At 34.9% G+C, this 26,365-nt stretch overlaps 2 protein-coding genes across 4 annotated transcripts in view; one reads left to right on the top strand and one right to left on the bottom strand.

Annotated features, from left to right (window-relative positions):
• The window catches only part of CENPP (centromere protein P), a 165,475-nt gene that overhangs the window by 56,702 nt on the left and 82,408 nt on the right, over positions 1–26,365 (top strand). The window lies entirely within an intron of this gene.
• On the bottom strand, positions 12,898–23,441 carry ASPN (asporin). Its single transcript, XM_010569244.1, has 7 exons — positions 23,189–23,441; positions 21,397–21,509; positions 19,021–19,234; positions 18,531–18,641; positions 15,976–16,069; positions 14,190–14,328; positions 12,898–13,095 (listed from the first exon to the last, which is right to left on the bottom strand). The coding sequence occupies exons 1-7, from the start codon at positions 23,433–23,435 to the stop codon at positions 12,898–12,900; spliced, it is 1,116 nt and encodes a 371-aa protein (XP_010567546.1). The 5' UTR covers positions 23,436–23,441.

Raw genomic sequence — 26,365 nt, 5'->3', positions numbered from 1 at the left:
GATAAGGAATTGTGACTTTGGAGAAGTGCAGTCCCACGCTCCGTGGGGCCCTCTCCTCCGGCCACATTGTCCTGTTCACAAAACTCCAGCATTTTTACAGAGGCCGTTTTCTCCACCAAAGTTCTTTAACGAATGTTTGAGACATTGACTATAATTTGTCAGACCATCACAAAGTGTCTGCCTGTTTTTGCAACCATAGTTTACTGGTACAGGTACATTCATTTTCTTGAGGCAGCGTTAGCAATTGGACCTCAAACTTTAACGTAGCCTTTATTTTGCCTGATTTGTGTCCTATGTAAAATTATATAGATGATCATAGTATATGACAGGTGTCTTGCGCTCATTTATAGAAGTAATAAACATTATAAATAAAACTAAAAGAACATACAGTGTTTTGTAATGGAGGAAAGTGAGAAGGGTAATACAGCTAAATGTAGAGTGCAAAGATCCTTGAGCAATACAGTACCAATCCAAGCTGGTAAGTCCAAATAGAGTAGTACCCTTTGTACTTTTCCTTATTCCTTCTGTAATGGTTTATTCAGTGTTATTTGAGATAGCATAAAATGACACTCTTTTTATAATTATAATTTTCAAAAAATATTAGTGTATCTTTCAGTTCTTTTGCAGCTTAGGCATGATCCCTGTGTCTTTAAAAAAAAAAAAAAAAGGCAGCAAAATCTGAGGACTGTCATCTTAATATGTGAAGTTGACTAGAAACTTGCTGCTCACTGGGAGAGCATTCTTAGCATCCACTTTAACTTCATTCCTTGAGTCTATTCAAAAGCAGGCACTCATTTATTTCAAACAGAACTGCTAACTTCGATGTGGATAACTGATAGATGCCTAAAAGAGATAATGTGAATTCTACCCTATCTTAAAAATTTATATTAGTACCTTATTAGCTTATTTTGTTCATTCATAGCTATGGACTTCATGCATTTTTGTTAAAAGAACTAGAAAATGTGCCTGCAACTTCAGATTGTTACCGTGTTTGTATCCATCTGCAAATCATATGTTTATAGCCAAAAAATAAGCTTTTTTTTTTTTTTCTTTAAGCACTTTCAGGCAAGGATAAGGAGTAGTTAGCTAAGTTATCTGCCAAAGAATTCCTGAATGATCATGCATAGGAAAATGTTTTGTATTAGCAGAAATTTTCCCTTTGTACGTGATGGAAAGTGCTTCCCCTTTATTCTTTTGAATGTGTTTAATAATGAAGGTCCTTACTTGTTTTTACAATGACTATAGAATGTGTTTCTTTTTGTGGTAGATGTATACGTTTGAACATTTCCAGAGCAATAGATATTTACAACTGTCCTGCCTTATGATGCAGAGGATTTTGCCAGGCAGCCTTTCAGCTCTCTCCAATAGTCTGGAAACTGGAGATCATCCTTAAACTGGTTCTTAGTTTTTATTATCCCTCTTTCTTCTAAAGAATAAATCCTCTCATTTTAGCATAAGACCTTGTAATACTGGTATCACAGCCAGCATTACATTTATGGCCTGCAATACATTTTTTCTGCAGTCAGAATCTGTGACTTGGAAACTTTCATAGAAACATCAAGTATTATTACACATCATTCATCTGTACCCTGGCATATTCTCTTATAAGGAAAGATATAAACTCTGTACCCTTTATTTCCTTCAGTTACTCTCCATTTTTATCTCCATTTTGTTTGGATTTTCTTTAATATTAACTGTGTTTTGGGAGAGAGACTTGTCCATTCACCTATATTCTGCCTGATACATAAAATGTGTCATTTGGTTTATGGCAAGTAATCAAATTGAAGTGTTTCTCTACTGTTTGAATAATTTGTGAGTCACAGCTGCTTCTTGGCAGAGCTGAGACAGGGTCTCATTTTATCCAAGCACTCTGTGGCAGGAAGTCTTCTGTTTCTTCTATCATTAGCCATTCTGAGAGTCTTGAAAGGCCTTATAGCTTCTTCTGGTGAGGACTTGAACATGGTTCACACTTAAAACAGCATTCATGTTAGCGGGTATTTCATCAGGGAGGATGAGTTGATCTAGGCATTGGTTACAGATCTTCTATGGTAATTAAGCAAGTGTCCTTGTTGCCCGATGTCATGCTTCTGACACCTGATTCTTGCCTTGTCCTGTCACTTCTTGAGAGTGGAGGTAATGCCTGCAACTATTTGTAGCCAAAATATAAACATACATAATGCTTTCTTTTTATAAAATAAATTTTTTAAAAAGTAATTCTGATTGGGTCTTAGGGGATGGCACGAAACCAGTGCTTTGAATGATTAGATTGAACTCTATCAGCAATGAGCCAATAGTAGTAGCTGCCTTGAAAATGTTAATATTCTATATGACTGCAAGACATCTGTCCAAGACTCCCTTCACATCTTTGCCAAACGCTGGGCTTATTGCTGAAAATTCTAAATAACTCTGTATGTTGGTAAAGCAGTCACAGAGAGATGACAGTGTAATTACTTAGAACTGCTAATGGGTGAACTAAGTACTAGGTTTACCCACAATGAAATGTTTGAGGGGAAAGGTACTCTTTAGAAAAACAGAAAAGTTACTTTATGAAGCAGTTGCACATCTAACAGATGTGTTTTCCATGCTCACATTTTCTCCTCCTCTCAGGTTCCTGTGCATTCTGATTTTGGGAGGGAACTGTTAAAGTGGGAAGCATGTGTTACCCTTTCTGTTCTAAGCACAAAGCACAAGAAGCAGCAGTATGCATCTATAATACACAGGTACCGCTAAGACAAAGCATTCCTGAAACAGAGTAATGAAATATTGCCTTATGTATGTATGATCCAATGGAACGTGCTCAAGGAAAACATCTCAAAGATTTTTAGTTAGTATGGTAAGAAACATTTTGGTTTTTTTAGTGTTTGTGTTTATGGCTTTATCATAAATAATGATACAAGGGTTTTATAAAGAGTAACTACTTTTTTCCTTCTGTCTACTAGGTGGAAGCAGTAAGAAGAACGTTGAAGATTGGTTTTAGATCAGACTTAGTTTCTACTTTTCTGAAATAAAAGATTGTGGGTTTGACTTTTAGAAATTCAATCTGAATGCACTTTATTTAGCTTTGAACAGCAATATTGTTTGTTCCAGGAAGACCTTTTGGTCAAGAATTTTTTTTTTTTTTTTTTTTTTTTTTTTGACTAAGAGCCAAAATACCAAGGGATTATAGTACCAATGCATAATATCCTACAGATTTCACCTTGACTGTGATCTCAAGGAGAAGAGATAGTGGCCTATTGACCTCATACTAGCTTACTCTGTTTTGTGTTCTGAAAAGTTTATTGCTATATTGTATAAGTAAATGCTAGTTTTTAACTGTGAACCTGACATGACAAATAAAGAATCTCTTGCAATGTTGCTTAAGGAAGTACTTTATGGGGTCTGACTATGATAGTGGTAGATGGAGGTTTCAGGTATGTTTTCTTCTGCATAGCATCACAACAGACTTAATCTTCATATCAAATGTGCCGAATTTACAGGCTACTATATAGGAGCAGCGTTTGTCAGGTAGAATATAGAACCATTAACTTTACTACCCGATTTAGGCAGATGTTTGCATGGAACATAGTTTCTAAAAGTCCTCTGATTCTTTCGTCTCAAAATTTATCATATTACATCAAGATTGTGGTGGTTGTTCTTATAGGACAGTGTTACGCAGTTAGGGAATATGGGGGCAAAGTATTATGCTGTTGTACTGATATTTACTTACTACTTCTGTATTTCTGAAAGTTATTTGACTTTCTTTTTCTATGTTAGTCATTTTATAAATGGAGTTAAATAAGTTCTTTGTCTTGTGAAATCTAGTATTTAGGGAAATAGAAAATACTGGAAATAATAATGTACAGGAGAGTAACTTCTAAATGGAAATTGTTAGCTTAAAATATAAATGAAAAATATGCATTCCAAAAAGCTAAGTAAGCTTTCATGAAATTATTAATTTCTAGCTATTAAACACTAATTTTTTATTGAGCAAGTAATAATTATGCTGCGTCACAGCACTGCTGCTGGAGAAAAGAGTAGACAGTTGCTTTTATTATTCTTGCAGAATACTAGGTTATTACATTACTTTCTGAATCTGAGCATCTACTCATCAGGTTAAGACGTCAGTGGCTGCACTTTCTTCAGGCTAAAAAATTAGGGCCTATTATTGACCCATGAGTCACTCATTCAGTCTGTTCTTTCTTTCATCCTGTAGAATAGGAAGAAGATAGAATAAGAGAGAGCTGACAGAACAAGCATAGTACGGTGTCTGGATGTTCTTCTAGGTGGCCTAAATAGGATATAAATTTAGGTAAAATACTATCTTTTAGAATGGCAAGCCAATTTTCTTTTCCACAAATGAGAAAGGAAGGAGTTAAGGTATTCTGTGAAGAGTGCTTCTGCATGGAACATATTTTAATTGGTCTTTATATCTAAAAAGTACTTGGAAATAACACAGACTGAACAATTAAGAGGCAAGTGCATGCTTGTGTTGGTGACTTGCTCCTGCTCTGTCTCTCAGGAAATTTTACATCCTTTTGCAGCCAGTCAACTAGAGGTTTTTTCCATGCTTAACTTTCTTCCGAATATAATGAGAGAAGGTAACTCCTTAACAGTTACTGCAAGTGTAATTGTGAAGAGAGCATATTAATTTCAATATTGCTCCCCTTGACTCTGATAGAAACCTTTGTATAGGTGGTGGGTAGTACATGCATAATGAATCTGGTATATGAAACATACTGCACAAGATGCATAGATGGTCTATATATATGTGGCTAATCTAATGCATCCAGGCTTGTTAAATTTACTGCTTATGCACAGGGAGTTTGTGGCAAGACTTAGCTGTGTGTGGAAATGTGTGGGATTCTCATCAAAACTGCATCCACAGTGCTGCCATTCCAGAAATCGTATAGTCTTCAAATTTCTCCTGGACAAGAATTTGAGACAGAAAAAGTGTTCATGCATAGGAAAACCTGGCTGTGTGGTATTCCCACTGCAATCATAGCAGCATAATGGTTAAATCCAGAATTGCATTGTTCATTTGAGTAGAACTGTTCATATTTTATATGAAGAACGGCAACAAGTCTGTTGGCAGCATGTTACATTAGAGCTAATCTTTTATTGGCTAACACAAGCTTTGAGAAACATCCCACCTTGTTTCAAAACATTGATTAGTTTTGGAAATATTTTAAATATTGTGAAAGTCTTTCTGTTTATTTTATATACTTAACTGTCTTCCAACTCAGGTGATTCATTGACTATGCAGGGTAAATCTTAGATTTATCTTACCAGATAAATTTAGACAGTGGTATGTGATACGTGGCATTTGGAATTTGAGTCAGATTTTCATTTACTCCAGGGCTTTTCCATATGTTTCCTATTAGCAGCTTTGTTCTCAAACCTCTAGTCTCCCCAGAAAGGAGGCAAAAAATACCCAAGAAACAACCTTAAATTCTAAATGTAGAGGAGAAAAAAAATAGGCTTCAGATCATGATTTCATTATTTTTAGTTTACCATTGCTTTTATTGTCATCCTAGTGTTAAATTCTGATCAAAATACAATGGAAAAATTAATGTTTATTTTGTCTGTTGTGGTATACATTAGTTTTTCTGGATAAATAGTGCAATATTTTAATGACCAATCTGCTCTTAAGACTGTGAAATAGTGAGAAGTGATGTTTGGTGGTATTCCTAATATTTTCATTTGAATTTTCTTCTTTTCTTTGAAACTGTTGTGAAAAAAAGCTTATGTTACTAATTTTCTGTTTCTTGTTAGTCTGTCATTAAAAAAAACAAACACTTGTGAAGTAGATTTTTTTAATTTTTTTTTTTTAAATCAAGGAAATAAGGGAAAATATCCAGAAACTTTGAGGAATGGAGGGAACAAATTGGCGTAGGTCAGGCTTGTAAAGTTGAGACCTCTTGTTTTTGTTCAACTTTACGGGGCAGGCTTCTCTGAGATATTTGAAGTTGTTTCAACAGATTTCAGTGAATGCAACTACTTGTAGCATTATTAGTGGTAAATATCAAGATATTACCTAGAGACCTAAGCTCTGAAAGATGTAACTCTCTAGATTTAACTTAAACTTGAAAAGAAACATAATAAGATCAGTAAACAGCCAACTATGGTTGAACAAGTATGGTACTTATTTTAATGTGGTAATTGCTGTCTTTAAAAGCAGAAATCACTTCTTAGGATGTAGGTAAATGCTTTTTGAAATTTTGTTAAAAGTTTTGTAGCAGTGAAGTTGTATCAGATTTCATAAGCATAACCTCTTTTAGGTAGCTGAACTATCTTACCACTTTACCAAACTAATATGAATGGTTAAAAACTTGCATATCTTAGTTTATATACTTTTTTCTCCTGGTCTAGTCTTGGGCATTTGCCTCACTTTTGGGAAATGCTGGTGCAGGAATTCTTGATGGAATGCTTGCTGATGTGAAACTTTCTGGAAGTTTCTACTATGGTTAGAATAGCCAAACTTTCATCTCTTGATTTCCTAAGGGAAGGAAACTTTTTGTCCTTGTCACTTATCTCACCCAGTATCTTTTGATCCTCATTGCCCATTATAACCAAATTTGACACACAGAATAGAGGGAAATGTGTAGGTACTTTCTACAAACTTGTGAAAAATAGCAGCTGGATAGAGGAAAGTGCTCCAAATTGGTACTGCAACTGAGGAAAAGACAGTTATAAATTCTCCTTCTGAGAGTAAGCAGCCAGGTGGCAAGACGAAACAGATGTTGACTAACCTCTTGGCATACTTTTAGCTCTGTCACTTGGAAGCCAAACAGGTGGTAGCTGTAGGAGAATATGCTGAGATATTGGTGTGAGGTAGAAACAAGCTGGAAAAACCTGAGATTTATAAGGCTCAAATCCATAGGAATCCAGGCTTCTGTAGCCTCCTTGTTCATGGAGTAACTTAATGACAACAACACAGGGAATGAAGAGATTGTCCTTATCCTTCTAATGCGGCACAGGATATTGTTAGCCTTCTTGACGCAAGGGCATGTTGCTGGCTCACATTGAACTTGTCCACTTTGCGTCCTGCAAAGCTGCTTTCCAGCTAGGCTAGCATTTACCAGTGCATGGGGTTATTCCTCCCCAGCTACAGGACTTTGCACTTCTCTTTTTCAAACTGCATGAGGTTCCTGTTGGCCCCTTTCTCCAGCCTGTCGAGGTTGCTCAGTATGGCAGCACAATCCTCTGGCGTATCAGCCGATCCTTCTACTTTTGTGTCATCAGCGAACTTGCTGAGAGTAATCTGCCCTATCATAAGGATCACTGATGAAGATGTTGAACAGAATTGGAGCCAGTATTGACCCCTGGGGTATACCACTAGTTACTGGCCTCCAACTAGAATTCACTAGATAGCCACCCTCTGCTCCCTGTTGTTCAGCCATCCACTTCACTGTCTGCTCATCCAGCCCATACTTCATTATGCTTTTATGATTTCACAACTCTTTTTTCCTAAGGATCAACACTTCTTCACCTTCTTTAACTTGTTCAGCAGCAAGAGGAAGCACCTAGATGATCTGTGAGTTTCATACACTAGTCTGCAGACAACCAAGTAGTTGATTCTGAACCCATACTTCTAACCTATGGATATATTGCTGTGAAGGAAATAAAGAAGATACTGCGTTGGGACTAATATCATTAAGGATATGAGGTGGAATGGGATTTTGTGATGGGAGATGGAGGGTTGCATGGTGTAGGCATTTTTACAGAACTATTCTTCATTAGGTGTCTTGTGTGCAGAACAAACATATCTCAAACTGAAGTGGTTTGATTCTTTAAAATCTTGTTTTTGTTTGGCTTTTCAGTATGGATATGAAAGAAATCCTGTTTTATTGAATGTACGTTTTGATTTACATGGTGTGTCCTTGACATGCCTGATGGTACAAGTTAAAATCACGATTTGATAGTATTTTGTATTCTTCAAACTTTCAGTATCATATTAAGTTTGTTGTTATTTGTCTGCTAATGTTGTGTATCTTCTACATGATTCTTTGTATTGCTGTGTTTTAAAGTACTGCATTAAGTAGGTTGATACTAGGGAAAGAGGAAGGGAGAAGACTCGAAGAAATAAGGTTATTTCATCCTTTGGCAAGTTACTGGTGTAGAGCAGGGCATAGAACTCAGTCTTTAGAAGTACTCAAATAGTACTTTAGTACTCAGGCTACTCGGCTTAATCAGTATTTGTGAAGTTTACTGGGCTATTACTGTGCAGTAACAGTCTTTGTTAGTTATTCTTTAGAATTACTTTTCCTTCTATTGGTAACAATAGGCTGCCATCCTCTGGTGAAATTTGTTAACTGTCTTGTAGGGACCTGACAGATTTTCAGAAGAGAGAAGCCCATTAAAGCAGAAATCTTAGAAAGAATAAATACTAGTTTTTTTGTTAGAGGAATGTAGTTACTTGTACAAGGAATAAGACAAGACTCTTAGAAGGATTTATATCAAATCTTTTTCTCCCTCTTTCCTTTTTCCATGACATATGTGGAGAATGTAAAGATGGAGTTGATTTTTTGACAGTTTTTCTCCCCATCTGCTGATACTGAACTGCCTTGTTCTGTGGAAAGACCATTGAACACCAGTATATCATTTGTTAGATATTATTCTGTTAATTTCATTGCTGTCCATATTCAGAAATCATTGCTGAAACTGTGTAAGGCGCATTTGGTATTGTGATGTCTGTATGTCATTGACATCCACTTGGGTTTATGTTAAAGTATGCCAAAGATACAAGGTGTGTAAATTATTGGTTATCATTACTCACAAATGCTAGCTGAAGAATGATATCTGAAAATAGTGGAGGGTCATTGAACTTTTTTTTTTTCCTCATAACAGACATCCTATGAATTTATGTGATGTGATATAGGAAATTACTGTCTTTTCTCTAAAAATAACTCTTACAGGGGACAGTTAGAATGAACCGTTTGATACTTAACTGCCTTAACACAAAATTGCCAATGTAGTTTACGTCACAGATAAAGTTTTTTAAACTTCAAAGCTAGCTGAATTTGTCTTGAAGATGATGAAAAGCTAAGCAGTTGATAAAATCCTTTGGAGATTATTTATTAAGTGTGAGAGTGGAGGTAGGATCTTCAAAATAGTGTTGCAGTTTCTTCTATGAATGTTATATGTATCTGTGGATGCTGACTGTAGAAAGAGTTTCTCAGTCTGAATGCATGGCAAAGAGGAAAGAGTGAGAAGGCAAGAGAATTTTTAAGGCTTTGGAAGGGTAAGATCAAGACTATACAGTCTTCTATCTCTTAGGACTTTGCTACACTTTCACAAAGCTTTCCCATTATATTGACTTCAGCAGTGGACCTAAAATTTGGTTAAACTGTTACAAAGAGTACCTGTAAAAAATTCTTAGGTTTAGAAGGTGTTAGCCATGCTTTCTAGGGACTAGGACTGCTCCCCTAAAGCCGTGCCCCAAGGAGAGTTTCAGATGAGGTCCAAGGCAGAGGGACACTTTCTGGAGTCTCTATTAGGATTGTTAACTAGCCTCAGCCAAAACTCCTTGCCTTCACAGACCAAAAAGCCCAGTGGCTATTTTTCATACATGTGCCTGGCAGTTAGTCATAGGAACACAGGCAGTTTGAACAAAAGCAAGAGGGATTTTATTTTTTCATGAGGCAACCTACTCGCCTGTGGACATTTGTTACGTTTGGAAATCTTATGCAAAATGCAGTTATTAAGATTTACTGAGAACGTAGGTAATTGTTCCCAAGAGCCCCTTACTGCTGAGTAGGTTTATTAGCAGTGGCTTGGTTGAACTGGCCTGCTTTGGGGTAGAGGTGTCAGCTGACAAAAGGAAGCAGAAGTTGTTCTACATGTGTTCACACCTTAGTCCATCTTCTTAAATGTCTTAGTCTTGACAGATGCAGCATTTCTGTTGTCCATTGCATAAGTTTCAATTAGATAAGGAATTGTTTGCTTTCTCTGTTATATTTCTTTTTAATCCTTACTGCTAAATTAATGTAGAATAATGTACTATATTTCACTGAGTTTATTCTTTTAGTTAAGCTGCAGCTTTTCTATTTATGTTGTCCTTGCTGAATTGGTGTAACTAGTATAGCATGGATGTTTAAGAATACATTTAAACTAGTGATTTATATAAACGTAATTATTTTCTTTTTATTAGCATTGTACTTGCTCTTCGTTGTGCTTTCAACTGAAGGTTTGATTGAAGTCCACCTTTATCCCACTTACTCGAGGTGAAAACTGTTAATTCAGTATTCTACAAAGTAGATAAAAGATTTGGATATTTTCCTTCCATTTTTTATTCTTAACCTTCTTTAGGATTGAACTTTTTTGCTGTTACATTGCTACTTGACTACTCTTTTCCACTGGAAGTCCCTCTAATCTGTTTTGGTTCTTGATTACCCTCTGGTCACCTACAAATTTCCTGTCTCATCCTTTATTTCCCTTTCCTCTATCTTTTTGACAGTAAACTTTAAGCAGTGAACCCTTTGTGGAACATTAAGGACTTAAGCTTTCTAGCTGTTACTAGATAAGAATGGGCATTTATTTCAAATCTTCACTTTCTTCTTGGACAGTTAGTTGTTACTGACAATGCTTTGTCTCTCTGGTATGGGGTTATGAGCTGTTTGGTAGTATAAAGCAGGTAGCCTATCATTGAGGGAAGGCTGGTATTTCCCAGAGGGTATGAATGTGCACTTGGGCTGTTACCATGAAGTAGTAGGTGCTCCTGCTTGCGTATGAATGTAAAGATTTTCTGTGATAATGATTTACTCTAGGGTAAGTGAGTAGTCTGTGTGGTGTGTTATTCTTAATGTAACTAGGCTGTTTCATTCTCAGTTACTTATTTCTGCTCTTGATTTTTTCAACGTTCTTTCATGCTCCACATAAATCTTGTAGAGGTGGCTTAAAGAGTTGACTGTTTCCCTCTGTAGCCTTGTCAGATTTGTTACTGTTGGATTTAAAGTGCAATGTATAGAGAGGCTCAGACTGTGTCTTTTGCAGTAAAAGCTGGTATGCATTCCTTGTATGAACTGTACATCAACAGTTCTGTGTTTCCTGTAAGTGTAGTAACTAATTCCCTAGTGGAAAAATCTACTGAAGGTATTGCCTTTTTTTCCTATGTATACATCAGGCTTGTCTTCTAACACTGGTCTGTAAATAGAGATCATAGCTCTTCAGGCATGATGACACAGCTATGGCTAAAGAAGTCTGTAATATAAATTAGACCAACTGATGAAGAATATGCTCATTAACTACTATTTTCAGTACTGATCACTGCTTTCCCCGTGTTATTTGCTAGGAAATGCACTCCTTAGAAACATCTTCAGAAGCCAGGAATAGAAAGATGCTTGGTGATCTGCAGATTTGTTTTGGGGTTTGTGTTTTGTTTAGTGTTTTGTTTTTATTCTGCCTTGAAGTATTTTATAGAATTTCTGTTCGCAAAAACTATTCCTCAGTAAAAGCCTCCCCTGGCCCATTCTCCCTCCTCTCCCCATGTGGTTTTGGCTCTCAACAGCATTAGCAGTGCTAACAAAATATTAAACACACAAAGACCAAGCAGATGAAAAATATCAGATGTTAGACTTGATGCTTATTGCTTAGTGTACTTAGGGAGGTGATAGAAAGGCTGAGAGATTGGGAATTGCTTGATTTCACTGTAGTATTTTCTTTTACTACTAGTTTGTGTCATTTCCCATAGGTGCTTCAAATAAAGTGTTGAATTTTTAACTTTGTGAAGAACAGCAGTGATAAATGATCTGCAAGGTGCGTAAATTTGGAAAAAGGAAGAATAGAGAAAATAGAAGAGTCAGAAAGGTGTTTGGTTATAATCTCTGAATGTTTTGACATGACAAATCATGTAATCAAGTATACAAATGCAAGTTTTCTTTAAGTTTATTTAATTTATTTTGAATCCCAATAGCAAATATACAGTAAATAGATATATAAAATATCCATTTTATACAGTACTGTCAGTATTGAGAATTCTATGTGCTGACCTACGTAAGAAGTCAGAGCAGTTGAGTTCCAGCTATCTGCTTGCATTCAGCAATTTTAAGGTACTTTTAATAAGGGATTCTTAACCCGTGTGATGTCAAAATATAAAAGAGGAAAATATTAAATGAAAAACACGATTACAGTTGTTATAGATAAAAGAAAATGTTTGTGCTGGCCTAAAGGGAGTTTAATAATCATTCCTATTAAGCTTGAAGCATATGATAAATCTTGAATCCTACTTTTTAATGTTCAGAATGCATCAAATTATATTGATAGCACAATATTGAAGGACATTTCCCACTTGAAGTTGCAAGAAAAAAAACCCAAAAAATTTTTAAAGGCTTTCTGCATGTTAGTTCTTGATATGAAATCCACCTTTATCTCACTTAATAGATTATAAAAATACATTCTAGTTTAGAGAGGAAAGACCTCACAATACCGTACCTTTTTATTGCATCTTTGCTCATTATCAAAAATGGCAGAAGTTGTCCTTGAAGTCTGATTTTTATTTTTTTTTTCTTTGCAACTTTTCATACAACACTTTTTGGCAGAGGAAAAGTCCTCACTGTGGAAAAAGTCACTTCCACTTGATTTTTAGAATTTATTTGAAAGAAAGAATATGTCCAAACTATGTGATTTAAGTAAAGAATTTAACATCTGTAATAGGAAACATCAAATACAGTTTCCAGTTACACTTCCAAGAGTCCTTCTGTAAGATACAAAGGCTTTTGTTTAAATTATTCAAATGTAGGTTGAACATTGTCAAATAATACAATGGATCCTACTATCATATTGTTCCTAATTAATTATGTCTGAAATAGTAAATACTTTGTAAACTGATTAAATAGTGTAAAATTGGCATTTTTCTGCAGATTTCAAGTATTGTAGAACTGATTTGGACAAGTTGTTCTTTTGAAATTACCAACTTCAATATCATTTGAGGAAATTTCCAAGTTGCACGCTGTTTCTGGCTAAAATGCAACGGAAAGTTGAAGGCTGAACCTCCCAATACTTTACAGGATTATTGAAGAGGCTTATGCCACTGTATAACGCTTTCTTCTTTCTTCCTCCTGTTGGACAGAAATCATTCACTCCCAGTTTTGCAATATGATTAGAATGAAGGAAGACTACCTGCAGCAAGAAGAAACAGCAAAATATAGTAGTTAGTATGTAAATGGAAAAAATATCCAAACATTCATTGGCATATAGATAACTGAGATTTTCTATACAATCAGTTGGATGCAGACCTTAATAGTAACAGGAATTAAAAATTTGTGTTGAATCTTTAAAAAATGTCTCCCTTCTGCCACAGTCCCCAAAAAAAGTTATATGGTATTTTATCAGTGTGTTGTCAGAAAAATTGGACTCTTTTCTTATGGAACTTTTTCCTAAAATGCAATTTTATATTCTCTTATAGTAAGAATTATACTGGTGCAATATTATATTCTCGCATAATGCAAATTTTAAGTGATTTAATAAATTTTTAAAAGTAGTCTCTAGAAAAGTTGATATTAGGAGAGGTTCGTTTGTATGGTTATAGGAACAGATCAGTCTAATACAGATGTAGCTTAAATTAGTAAAAAAAACAGCAGGGAGAGGAGGCTTGTGATAGTAGAGTTTAGAATTTAAGTAATGTACATTGACAAAAGAATTCTTTTGTATATCTATTTTTACATTACATTGTAAGTTGATGTTTGTTTGTTTGTTTTTAAATATATCGTAGAAGATTTTCCTTTAATTGGAAGTGAAAAGAAATGAAATTCAGAGGTAAAAGCTTTTACCAAATAGCTTATTATGCACTCTGTCATCTATTCATTTGTTTTGAGGGCATCTTATCGCAGAATTTATCTAGTTCTAAATACAAATTTTAAAATCTTATCTCATCATTTCAGCCTCAAATAATTTTCTTTGGATTTAAGGCTTTTCAGCATAGGAATGGAAAAATTTCCACGCTGGCTTGCTAATATGGAAACTATAATACAAACTTTTTGAAAACATTTTCTGGGTGTAGCATGTTGTTTCTGCCCCGCCCCCAGAAGTGTTCCTGCTGTTTGATCTTGTTTATTTCTTTAAGTAATACATGATTTCAGGATTTCCTAGTATGAGTCATGTCAAAATATATGTAACAGCTAATCATGCATTTTAATTATGTCCTAATCACTATGACAGTGTGAAAGTCAAACAACTCATAACTACCAAAGTCTTCTATTAAGTTAGTATATGACCTGCAGATATTTCAGTTCGGGTAATCCAGGAGGAACTTTCTTGAGTTTATTTTTTTCAAGATGGATTTCGCGTATGCTTGGTATGTTGGCAAAACTTCCATTTTCCACATCTTTGATTTTGTTATTCCCAAGGCCTAGCCTAGAAATAGTACCAGGAACATTTAATTAAAGATTAATTAGCATTCACAACAGCACTGAAGAGCATACTTTTTTTTTTAAAGTTTGAAATACACAGGAGTAGACATAGGGAAAAAAGAACTGGGGAAAGATGATGAAATCTTACCTCTGATAGAAAAAAAATACCATTGATCCACAAGTATTTTTTCTTAATTTAATCTCCACTAAAAGGACAGCAGCTAGCCTGATGCGAGCAATTGTCCAGTTTTGCATGCAGTTTTTCTACTTTTAGTGGCAAGAGTTAAAATGATAAACATCAACCAATTTGCTTTTAAAAGGAATCATGCCCTTTTATCAAGTAGCATAGTTACAAAGTATACTTAGAGTAGTAAAAAGTGTTGTTCCAATAAATAGCCAAAGAAGAGCAAGTCTTGCAAAGAAACAGTTATATATATAGCTTAGTCAAAAACTTTGTATTTTAAAAATAAGCAGGACTACTTTCTTTCCTACTTCCACATTTTCCTTAATTTAGGCCTTAGTTAGATTTTTTGCTATAAGACTTCAGCCTGCATTGCTAGGAAGGTAATTCAGAAGGTCAATTTGGAGTTCCTCTTTCCGCGCATCCTGCAATCCCCTTTTTGTCCTTTTTTAATTTCTTCAGAAACTGAAGTTGGTATCTAAATGCAGTTCAGTAGTTCCTCTTTGATAGTAGTTTCTATTACCAAATCAAAAATTCACTGCTGCTCAGCCATATTTTCAGAGTACTTAACTGAGCTTTACAGAAAGAACTTCCTTCTTTTGTCCTACATCAGTGATACATTCCTCAGAAACATGCATTTTTTTCTTAAAGCCCATCATGTTTGGAAACCGTTATCAAGTTGTTTCCTTTACCAGCTACAGTATTCCTCTCAGGCTAGTTTTCAGGAGGTGAATTTATGTTCTCTAATAATTTACCAGTTTTCCCATGTGTTTATATAAAGAAGTCTCAAATTTCCCTTTTCATGCCATCCTTTTGTATTTTTCTTTGGGGTGTGTATGGAGTGTTTCCTTCCAGTACACTTAGGCCTTCTGTAGAATTGAAAAGCTATTATGACTCTTAAATCCTATAAATTTAGTTGCAAGAAAGGCATTCTCTTCCTAAAATAGAATTCAGTTGGTGTTGCTGTATACCTCATTTTGGGTGGTGATTTGTGAGATGAGTGACCAAGGAGTTAAAATGCCTGGTCCTGGTAGGGAACAGGCTAGAGAAAAATACTGAATACTGTTGATAAATAATGTGACCACAAAGGTTCATATATTCTGAGTATGAGAAATAAATGCAATGCTTAATTGAAGCATATTACTACTAGCACATTAAGAGATATTATATAAAAGCCACACTATGTTACACAACACCCAGGTGCCAGGAGGTAAGAATTTATGATGATTACATTTTGTAATCAGATGCTGTTCTTAACATACATTTCTACTGCGAACTGTAGGCAAGGCATGTAATAACAAGGCTGATGTTTGGGTTTTTTTAAAATTTGGTCTAATTTACAGCAGTTCTCACTAAAACACTTAAAATTTGTAATTCTCTTTTCTCCCATTAACAAGAAAAGTATCAAATAAGAGATCCTGCCAGGTATGACCATTTATCAAATAAAATCATTCTGCATGGGAATTTTACCTTTGAAGATCTTTATACCGGATAAAATCTTCAAGTTCGATTGTTGTGATCTTATTGTCATCTAAATGAAGTTCTAGTAGACTAGAGGGCAGTTCTGATGAAAAACAAATGAACAGTGTAAGAAAAATAAGCCAACTTATTTTTGTTGGAATATTTATTATGTTCCAAACAGCTGCTTTCCTTTGTGTTTAGGATTGGGTGAAGAATCTTGGAGGGGGGGGGTGTTTACGTCAAAGAAATGGCTATTAGATACAAGTATGTTACTTTAAAAAAACCAAAACAAAACAACATCAACATCATTTGGTTTAAAATAGCAATTTAAACAAAAATTAAGATGTGAAAGCTCATATGCTAATGTTAAGATTTCAGAGTTCCTAAATTTGGTATTATTTTGCTAGCTTTATAACGGCTTTCATGGATTTTGGTTAACTTGTCAAATATGTAAGTTGTTATGTGCAATTATCTAACAGCTGGTAGTCAAAATCCTACTCCTGTGCAACCATTGACAGTTTTTTGTAGATATGTATTTTCTTCCACACGATGTAATAACTGCACTATTATAGCTCCTAAGATGTGATTTGGGAGGAAAGCTTTCAGAATTCTTTAAGCAAAATTAGATATTTGGTATGCTCATTCCCGTGCTGGACTGCAGAATGTTTTCTCATGTGGTACCAAATAGTCCCCATTCAGAACTGGCAGTGAACGGACCAGGAAGTGGAGAATCTTTTTTACAATATCCTTCTAGTGAAGGCAGAGAAAGACAGTCACAAGTTTGAATTTCTATTTGCTGATCTTATGTTCAGTTTTACTAGCATCTGTCTAGATGGCACCCTGACACCAAGCAAGACAAACCACATGTTTTTGTTACTAATATGGCTTAGGAGAGCACTACTCCCATTGCTATTTGTTGTAGCATTACAATACTGAAGAAAAGTTGTATGCTTTACAGCCTGTCTTTATGCCAGTTGACATGCTTTGGTGTTTGTTTGTTTGGGCTTTTTTCCAGTTTACATTCCAGTTTACAATTCCACCGGGTGTTGCTTATGTCTGAGTTAGAATATTAAGAGGGAAGACTACCCATCTGTCCATTTTAGATTTTAAGTCCATTTTCTAAGTGGTATTTTTTAAATTTTTTCTGTGTTATTATAACATTTGCAGATAGAAAGATCTACAAACTTAGTTTCCATTTGTGTAGAATATATTCACCATGAAATCCTGTTTGTTTATGATTTGTTTATGTATTTGACACCACAAATTAGACCTCATGCTGTGTTTTCTTATGGGAGATTTCTCTATAACAAAGACAAAATCTGAATCATTTTACAGTTTGTTTTTTTGTTATTTTTGTGATAAGTGACAGGAGATGGTATGATGATAATACTAGAAGAATGTCTTTTTTTTGTGTTGGGGAGCATTACCATAGGCAGCCAGATAGTTTCTTATCTTAAAATTATCTGAACAATTGGGGTGAGTTGGTTTTGTTTGTTATTGGGCTTTTTTTTTTAGTGTTCTCTTCTACAGGGATGCTTTTGCATATATATCTGTCTACATGAAGAGATTAAATTTAATAAGAATCAAGTTCTTTATCTGACTGATCCAGAAATAAGTATCTTAGGGGCCAACATTTAGTTTCCCTGTAAGTTAATAGATGACATAAAATATGGTATTATGCTTTGTTTCCCCCCTTTTTCTCTTAGCTAATAGTTTCGAGCAGTTAAAAATCATGAGAATTTGGTTAAATACTATATTGACCTACATAAAATGAAGATAGTGTTGTACTGAGTTCCTTCATGCTACTCTTTTGTGTATGGAGGTCAGTGATTTGTAAAGTTAGTGTTTTAATTTATTGCTACCTCCAAATCACAAGTTAATTGTTTTATATGAAGGAGTGATTTAATCTTGCGGTATGTTATGTTAAATTTAATTAAAATATATTAAATTTTACTTAGCAAAACCCAATCAAAAGATGTATAAAATGCTGTATTGGGTTTTGCATTAAAGTGGTTATGTTACAGAGCATATTTGAGCTACAGAGTCACTTGAAACGTTCAAAATTCAAGTTAGAACTTTGGGGGTTTCATTTTAAATGTGTAAAGAAAGTGGAAATTCTGTATCCCTTAGGACCCAGATCAAATATCGGGGGGGGGAGGGGGGGTTATTCTTCCTTTGCAAGGATTTTTGAGAGGCTGGTGTGACAGATGTGAAGTGACATATTATTACGATTTTCGTCACATTGTTTCTCCTGAGAGGAGTCTCTGGATGACTCTGAGAGGAGTGGACCTCCTGACAGGGAGAAGGCAGGAGATGGGGCTGGAGACTGAGAGTGTGTGCATTCTGTGTGTGTGCACTATGTGTGTGTGCATGCGTGCACGTTCATGCAGACTTTTGGGATGTAGAACTGGATACTAAGTACAAAAAGAAAAATAAGGTAGGAGGTGGTTTGGTAGTAATGAACAATACAAAACAGAATTTATGACCATTTTAATAATCATATAGATGTTAAAGCGTTTTATTTAGGAGTATAGGTAAAGTAGAAAAGTTAAAACAAAGCATACCTTTAGGAATTGAAGTTAATTTAGCTTCTGCAATTCTTATATGATAGATATTTACTCCTTCAAAAGCCCCTGGCTCTATTCCATCATTGTTAAGAGGATTTGCACTCATTTCTGTCCAAGGGAAAAGAAAAAAAGTATTTATGACATAGGAATTTTGTGTATGTTAGACTAAGTTATAAACAGCTGATTTCATTTTATTTATGACTTCAGATGTTCTAAGCATTAATTAATGTTTAGCTTTGATTACTTATTCAGAGGGGTAGAAGTCACAGCTTTCAGCGAATAAAGGCTGTCTTAACTTGGCTTGCAGAGTTACCAGAAACTTGACCTATGTAGCAACTTCACATAGAAATTAAATTGTGAAAGATAGTTTCCACAGCATGGATATCTCTTTAAGAGGAAATTGCACATTAGGGAAACATTTAAATGAAAATTATAATACGTTACATTTTTGATAAAGACATTTTCTTTTCTACTTAATTGCACTTACCTAAAACATGTAGAGACTTCATTCCTTTAAATACGTCCTTGTGGATTTTTTTAACCTTATTAGCATGAATTCTGAGCTCTGCTAAAGTTTTTGGTAGATTTGTTGGAATCTCAGTTAGCTGGTTATGGGACAAATACAGTCGTCGTAGCTTCTTTGTTGGTTGAAAGGCTTTTGGATGAATCTTGGATATTTTATTGTTGTTCAAAGCCAGTGCCTATGAGAGATAGGAAGAGCAGCACAAAGAAAATTTCTTTATACATGAATGTTATGATTATGAATTTTAAGTAATTAATTTGATATATAATTTAACAATTAGGTATTTGAAATATTTTATTTTTCTATCATACCAAACTTTAGCGCTTTGTATATACTTCAGACATTTCAATTGATTGTGAAAAACAACTAAGAACCTGGAAGCTGGAGCATCAACTAGAAGGTAGAGAAAAACTAGTCAGAGCTGACAAGGTGCCAATGGATAATGAGAAGAATTTGCAACAATGTGTTTGTCTTCTTATATTTTGTGGGATTGTATGGGGGACATATTTTTTTATGATGTTGTTGTTCCTTAATGCAGAGAAATTCTCAAAAGTCAGAATTTCATCTTTTATTTCAGTATAATGCTGCAAAATAAAGTCAGGTTTTTAATCTGAATTTCTTAAAAGTTAATGACTGTATATGACTGATGCACACATGAATTTATATCTTATTTGCTGTAACTTTTCAACTGCTGTGAGTTTAAGCCTCTTTTCTGTACAGTGCACTAGTGCTTTTTTGGGACAGTTTTTTCGCTTGGTTGATATGTGGTATCAGAGAACTTGTGATGAGTTACTACAGACAACAAAATAGGAGTTATCTGAAATTATTTTGCATGTCAAATCATATCTCTGCATTTCCATACCTAGACTATTAATTTTTGTTCCTTTTTTACTTCTTTGAGCTGTTGGTAAGTCATCTGGAATTGGAAAGAAAAGCAGAGCAAACCAGAATGAATTTTTTTTTTTCCCCCCAAAAATGAGGATAGCTTAAGGAAATAAACAGGAAATGCTCCTTCCTAATCCAAGTTGCCATCTGTGCCTTTGCTAAGTAGACTAGTACTTAGACAAGTTGTACAAAGTAAACTTTGCTTTCAGTAAAAATTATGTTCTGCCTTGCCACAAATTAACTAATGAGAAAAATCAAAACAGCTCAGAGTTTTCAGTTACCACATAATTAAGTGGTGACTCTCATATATAATATGGTGATTGCTGATGTATTGCAATGACTTTCTCAGTCATTGGAGGTTAGTTTCTATAGATCTTTTATACTGAATATAAACCACAGTTGGTGTGTTTACCCCTAACTTGCTGGTAAGACCATTCTGTACCCAGACAGGAGACACTCAAGGGGAATTGGAAACACTTTGTTGCAAACAATGAATTTATATGGTACCTGTTTTTTCTATTCCAGTTTAACCCATAATAATTAACAAGCTCATTCATAAACATTTAGATCTGGTAAATTTTCAGTTCTTGCTCAGAAACCAAATATGACTGAAAAGGATTTGGTTTATGTTGGTTTAATGTGTGTTTCATGTCTTTGTAATGTGGAATAGAATGCCATTAATATGCTATAACTTGTGGAACAGATTTGTTATTTTTACAATGAAAATTTAAAAATTGTCAATATTTGTTGTTAGTGGATCTAGAGTAACATCTTATGGAAATAAGTATTCCAAACCAGATTAAATCTATGTTTCCAGGCCTCTGAGACTCTCTTACTTTCTTTCATTATAAAAAGGGATTATTGTGTACTATAAATATACAGATTTATCAGTTGTGAGTGCTACTTATTTTAAAGCCTGTCTCTATGTGCATACTTGAGCATGTTAAAAAAATAGTAGTAAAGCACCTGACTTTTTCAGTAATTCAGTGTTGGTCTGTTTTCTGTTCAGGTAAATTGGATTTGTAACATTAGTTTCAGTGGTGTATGTGTTGTATGGTTTTGTTGTGTGCTTTTGAAAATACCCTCAGAAAATATCGTTCTTTGAGATTAAGTTCTTTCTACTATTTTACAGCTAAGCAGATAGAAAAGGAGCACTTGTCTTGCAGCCTTTAAAATGCAAGGAATGTTCCTCTGCATGCTAAGGACTGAAGAAAACTTGAGGATCTTTTTGGTGAGGTACATACGGTACACTTTCTGCATGTTGTAGAAAGTAGCATAGTTCTTGCAGCTCAAAGAAATTTGCTTCTTACTGTGTGGGAGCAGTCAAATATGCAGATGTTAGACTGTATTTTTATGGATGCTATTGGAGAAAAAAAATACCATTTGTATTTTAAAAGTATCAAAATATTTCAGATTGCTAAATAAGATTTCAAACTTGGAAAATAGCAAGCTTACATAAAGTGATGTGAGTCCTTGGAGATCGTTTTCCTTGACCTCTTTAATTTTGTTGTTTTGAAGGTCAATCATACGAGTATCTGGTGGAATGTTGCGAGGTATTGATGTCAAACCTATTTAAGTATGTGACATAAACAGAAACATCACGTGCCTATATATAAATCCAAAGAAATTAACTGCTAAACAGCAAAGCACAGAAAGCAGCCCTTGGAGAATCTGGGTCTATGGTTTTGTATTGAGGAACAGGGCTGTTGCAGTGGCTTTAAGGGATTTCTGCTCAGTGCTTGAATGCTCCTTTCTACCTCTGCACTGCCCTATCCATTGTACTGGCACAGTTGCTTATAGAGCTGTACAGTTAACATCAGGGCTGAGAAATGTATTCTTGGTAAAAGTGGACAAAGGATGGTCTTCCAGCTGCCAGTACTTAATTACCAGCTATATAAATCCCCCGATCCAGTTCACTGTTCAGTTACAAAAACACTTCAGTTCATGCCATCTGAGATCCTGAATCAGCAGAAGAGACTAGCAAGGTATAGTAACTTTCTTTTCAGTGGAAATGCTGATGCATCAAATGCTAAATGCTTGTCCAGTTTATTAGCAGTTATTCCATAATTAATAGCTTACAGTTATTTAAAGATGAAGTCTATTAATAGGGTTTTTTTTCTATGTGTGAACTTAAGCGGTTTGCAATCTGTTGACTAGATGCAATAACAACAGTTTATTGCTGTCAGCAAAAGTCTATTTTGATTCCTTAATAATGACACATCTTTAAAAACCTCAGCAATTTATGTATTGACTCAATATCTCTGACATGAGGAGTCTAGGATTAAGTTTAGGATGGTGGCAGAGCTGTGATGAGAACAAATGTCATTGTCACTGTGCTAGTGGCAGGAGCATAGTCCTTTGATTACCTTGAATCATGGGAAAACTTCAACGAACACTACTTCAAATTGGCACAATTAATAATAAATTCATATTTAGGACCAGCATGTATCTGCAGCAGTGACAGTAGCAGATTTGCCTTTTGTTAAAATGTTGTTACCAGTGATGCACACTTTGGTGGAAGTTAAGCTGAGCAAATAGTTTGTATGCCATTTATGCGCTCATGTTAAACTTCCGTGTGGTTTATTTATGGCCTCTTTTTCCTTTGTTATGTTTTCTTGTCATTTGACCTGTTGCTTTGTAGTTGTGAATGAAGTACTTCTTTAGCCATAGTCTTTTTTGGAGGGACTAATAGCTTGTCTAATGCAAATAGGAGATACAGCAAACTTTTGTGCTCCTCTGTTTGGATGTAACTTCATGCAAGTAAAAGAAAAAGGGGAAAGTGTAATCTAAAATCTAAATGTAAGCATTTTCAAATTCTGTAATTTTTCTTAGTTGATAAAAAGCATTGCAGATTATTTAGTACTTACTAACCCCGATCAGTATTCAATTAAATAGTTTTACAGTTATTTGTTATATATTATAAAAGCCTTTCTATTCTATGTTGTTACAGATAGAAGTCATTGCTAATGGAAGGTGGCTATAGCAGCTTATTAATTTTCTAAACTGATGCACATGAACTGGGAAAACATTTATGTTGTAAAAAGTGGTGGACACAAATTAGTTGCTGGACATGAACTGGATATGGTTTGTAAGCCTAATTGAAAAAAATGTAAGCTCCTTTTGAAAATGACTAGTACAGGAATATGTGAAAGTGTCCAATTTATGGAGCTGTAGAATTCATCTTTTTAAAAGGCAAATCCTCCAAAGGGGAGTCCAGTGGAGAACAGACACACAAATTCATTCTTACCTAGGTCAGAGCAATGGACAACTCTCACATAGCATTGGCATCCAAAGGGGCATACTGGGAATAGATCAAAAGGAATTAGTGGTATAATTGGTTCAGTGGTTGGAAATAGAGAGTTGTCATCATCATAATCATCATCATCTTCTTCCATATCTTGGAGCATCATATTCTTTAGTGTAAAATATGAAGGACCAATGAGAGGTTTGGCAGAGCACAAAGCCAAGAAGAGAAGGAGCGTGTATTCTTTCATATCTTCTTAATCAGGATAGCCAATCTTGAAGAGGAAAGTAAAACAAACAAACAAACAAACCCAAACACAAGAATCGGTGAATGTAAAACAGCAAATAAAGCTATTGAACTATTTATTTCACTCGCTGCTACAGTCTGTGGTCCTGAAAAATGGTCTGTTATGAATATTAAGGTTTAATTAGTATATGAAGGATGAAAAATATAAAAAGTCTTTTAAATAAAAATATTGTTATAAATTTATATGTTATAACATTAAAAATTATTTAAGTGAAATTCATTAGATACTAATCTTATATCAAAGTTTTTTATCTGAGTTTAAAAAATAGTATCATCATTTGCTTCAAGCTTTGAAGTGTAATTTTTGTAGTAAATTTTACCAGGACTTGGAATTGGATTTATTTTATTCATTCTTGATGAAAAAATATTTTTAATGGGATATGTGGGCATATGCGCATTGCTTGTATCCAGAAAATTGGGAAATACTTTATTAGCAATGCATGAAATGCACTCATCAGGATACTCCATAAGCACTTGTTATTCTGCTCCCTAAACACTTCTAATTAAACTCTTCTTATTCTAATCTGGAAAAATAGAGTTTTCAGTCCTGACAACAGCTTTTCCCATATTCCAGTCATTCTTTTATTACTGCTGTTGATAGAAGTTCACCTCTGTATGCAAGCACATTTGTATTGACTTTTATTTGTTGAGGGCTCTTTTCTCTGACAAGGGCTTGCAGGTTATGAATCTCTGTCATTTGAAATCAGTAACTTAAATTACATGCAGAAAAAAGCTGGAAGCCAGTACTTTTGTGTGCATATTTTCTCAATAAACATGGGGGGTGGGGGGGGGTTAACCTATTTTTGTCATCATAGGGCCTGTACATGAGAGCTAGGCAGCCAACTGATAGGAGATGAAAATGCGCTGTGGTTGAATTTAATGCCATGAAACCCAGCAGCTTTCTAGATTACCTTTAACTTGAAAGTATCTTTCTTGTGTAATCGAAGGTCCTTCGGTCTAGAAGACAGAAAGATGTTGGATCAGTTAGGGTACCTTCAAAGCAGAAAACCCCATGTCAGATAGCTACAATTATTTTTTTCCTGATGTTATTGAGAAGAATACACAAGTTACGAAGGACTTAAAAAGTAGATTTGTCTTTAGAAAAACATGGCAGATTCTGTCTTATTGCAGCTGTTCATTCAATTTTATTCTGCTTGTCTGAGTTCCAATTTTACCAGATTTCTTTTAGCCACACCTGACTGGGAAAACCAGGAGTCCAGTCCTACAATATACTGTGTTACCTGAGTACTGATGATCCATAGGTCAAACCCCTTAGATATTTTCTACATACTCTATTCTAAAGATGATTTTATTGACTCCTATAAAACTAGACACAAGGGGAAATGGAGATAGTAAGAACTGCCACAGGGTGTTTTGCAACTCTGTGAGAAAAGACTGTAAATTCAGCCCTTAGCTCTACATTGTTCCCCTCCAAAGCCCAATTCCAGAAGTCATTTGGATTCTACAGTATGCTGTGCAAACCAAGAGGGGCTGCTGTGAATTCTATTATGCATATCCTGTTTATAAAAATGTTTCTATTTAGACTATCATAGACCTCTTTAGGGAAAGACTAAACAGATGTAAATTCTTGTTTGATCACCTAATTAAATGCTTGCTGATCTGTTTATAGCTGAAAAGTGTCTTTATGTAGACATTTTGTCATTGGTCCTCAATCACAGGAGGAGGAGTGCACTGGTTCATACAAGGGTGTTGACTTGGCTTATTCAAAATTCTGAGTTTTTGTTTGTATTGCTTTTCTCTGTACAAGGTCATTTTAATGTTTCTTGTATATGATTCTTACAGCATTAAAATGCTGTGTATTGCAAACATTGCTACTACTGTAACTGTGTATGTTTCAGGGTATATAAAGAGAAAAAAGCTGACACTATTTAGATTACTTAAAACTCACCCCTTCAAAAAGAATGCAGTGACTCCTTCCTCCCAAATATGTGTCTGAGAACAGAAGCACAATATACTATGTATCTTGCAGGTATGCATCACATAAGTGTAAGTTTAATATTTATTATAATCTTCCAGTTGCATGCTCATTTGAGTAGCGTGTGTATCTTTTACTGATCTAACAATCTCTTAAAAGAATCTTCGCATATATTTTTCCCATATATTTTCCTTTGTGTTCAAAATAATGTTCTCTTTCAATGCTCCTAGAAAGAATTTTATAGTTGTACTTGCAATCCTATACAATGTGTTTTCTTGAAAGAGTGTTACAAACAGTGCTGGGAACAAGATGTGGAACCTACATTTGTTTCTTTGGAGAGAATTGTGGTCATGTCTGGCTGTACCCTTTTGCAATATTTGGCTCTTTCAATGTTGTGTTTCACCTTCAGCAAAACAGTCAAAATGTTCAATACTTTAGTCAGACCATTAATTAGGACATGAGTTTGAAGCCTTTCAGACTTCCGAGTTCTCCTTATTCTTGGACAAGTGCTTTAATGACTGGGTTTTCACAGATGGGCACTCAGGCTGGTCTTCCCCTGGCTACTTGGGTATTAAGTGACAAAACACTCTGTGCTTTATTCAGTGGTGTTGTACAATTTCTGCATGTAGGATATCAAGTGTTGTAGCATGTATCCTGTCCTGGGACATCTAGTTTCCAGTCCCAGCTGACTTCTATTTGTGGTAGGCACTGGAGGTATAGTTTTACTGTATCTAAAGATAATCTTTCACATACATTCCTGAAATGCTTTTCTGGATCTGGTGCTAGGAACTTGTCTTATAAAACAATTTAAAAATCTGTTTTCACACTTGCACCTGTAGCAAATGGATTGCATATTTCCTTTCAGATATTCAAAAAACTAATTATGATTTTGAACTATGAAAAGGTTGAGGCTATGATTGGAGTAGTGGCCAGTTTGA

The sequence above is a fragment of the Haliaeetus leucocephalus genome, unplaced genomic scaffold (assembly GCF_000737465.1).
Source record: "Haliaeetus leucocephalus isolate CR32 unplaced genomic scaffold, Haliaeetus_leucocephalus-4.0 Scaffold265, whole genome shotgun sequence".
Classification (NCBI taxonomy): Eukaryota; Metazoa; Chordata; class Aves; order Accipitriformes; family Accipitridae; genus Haliaeetus; species Haliaeetus leucocephalus.
Note: the sequence above shows the minus strand (reverse complement) of the source record. Positions and strands in the feature narration are given on the sequence as shown.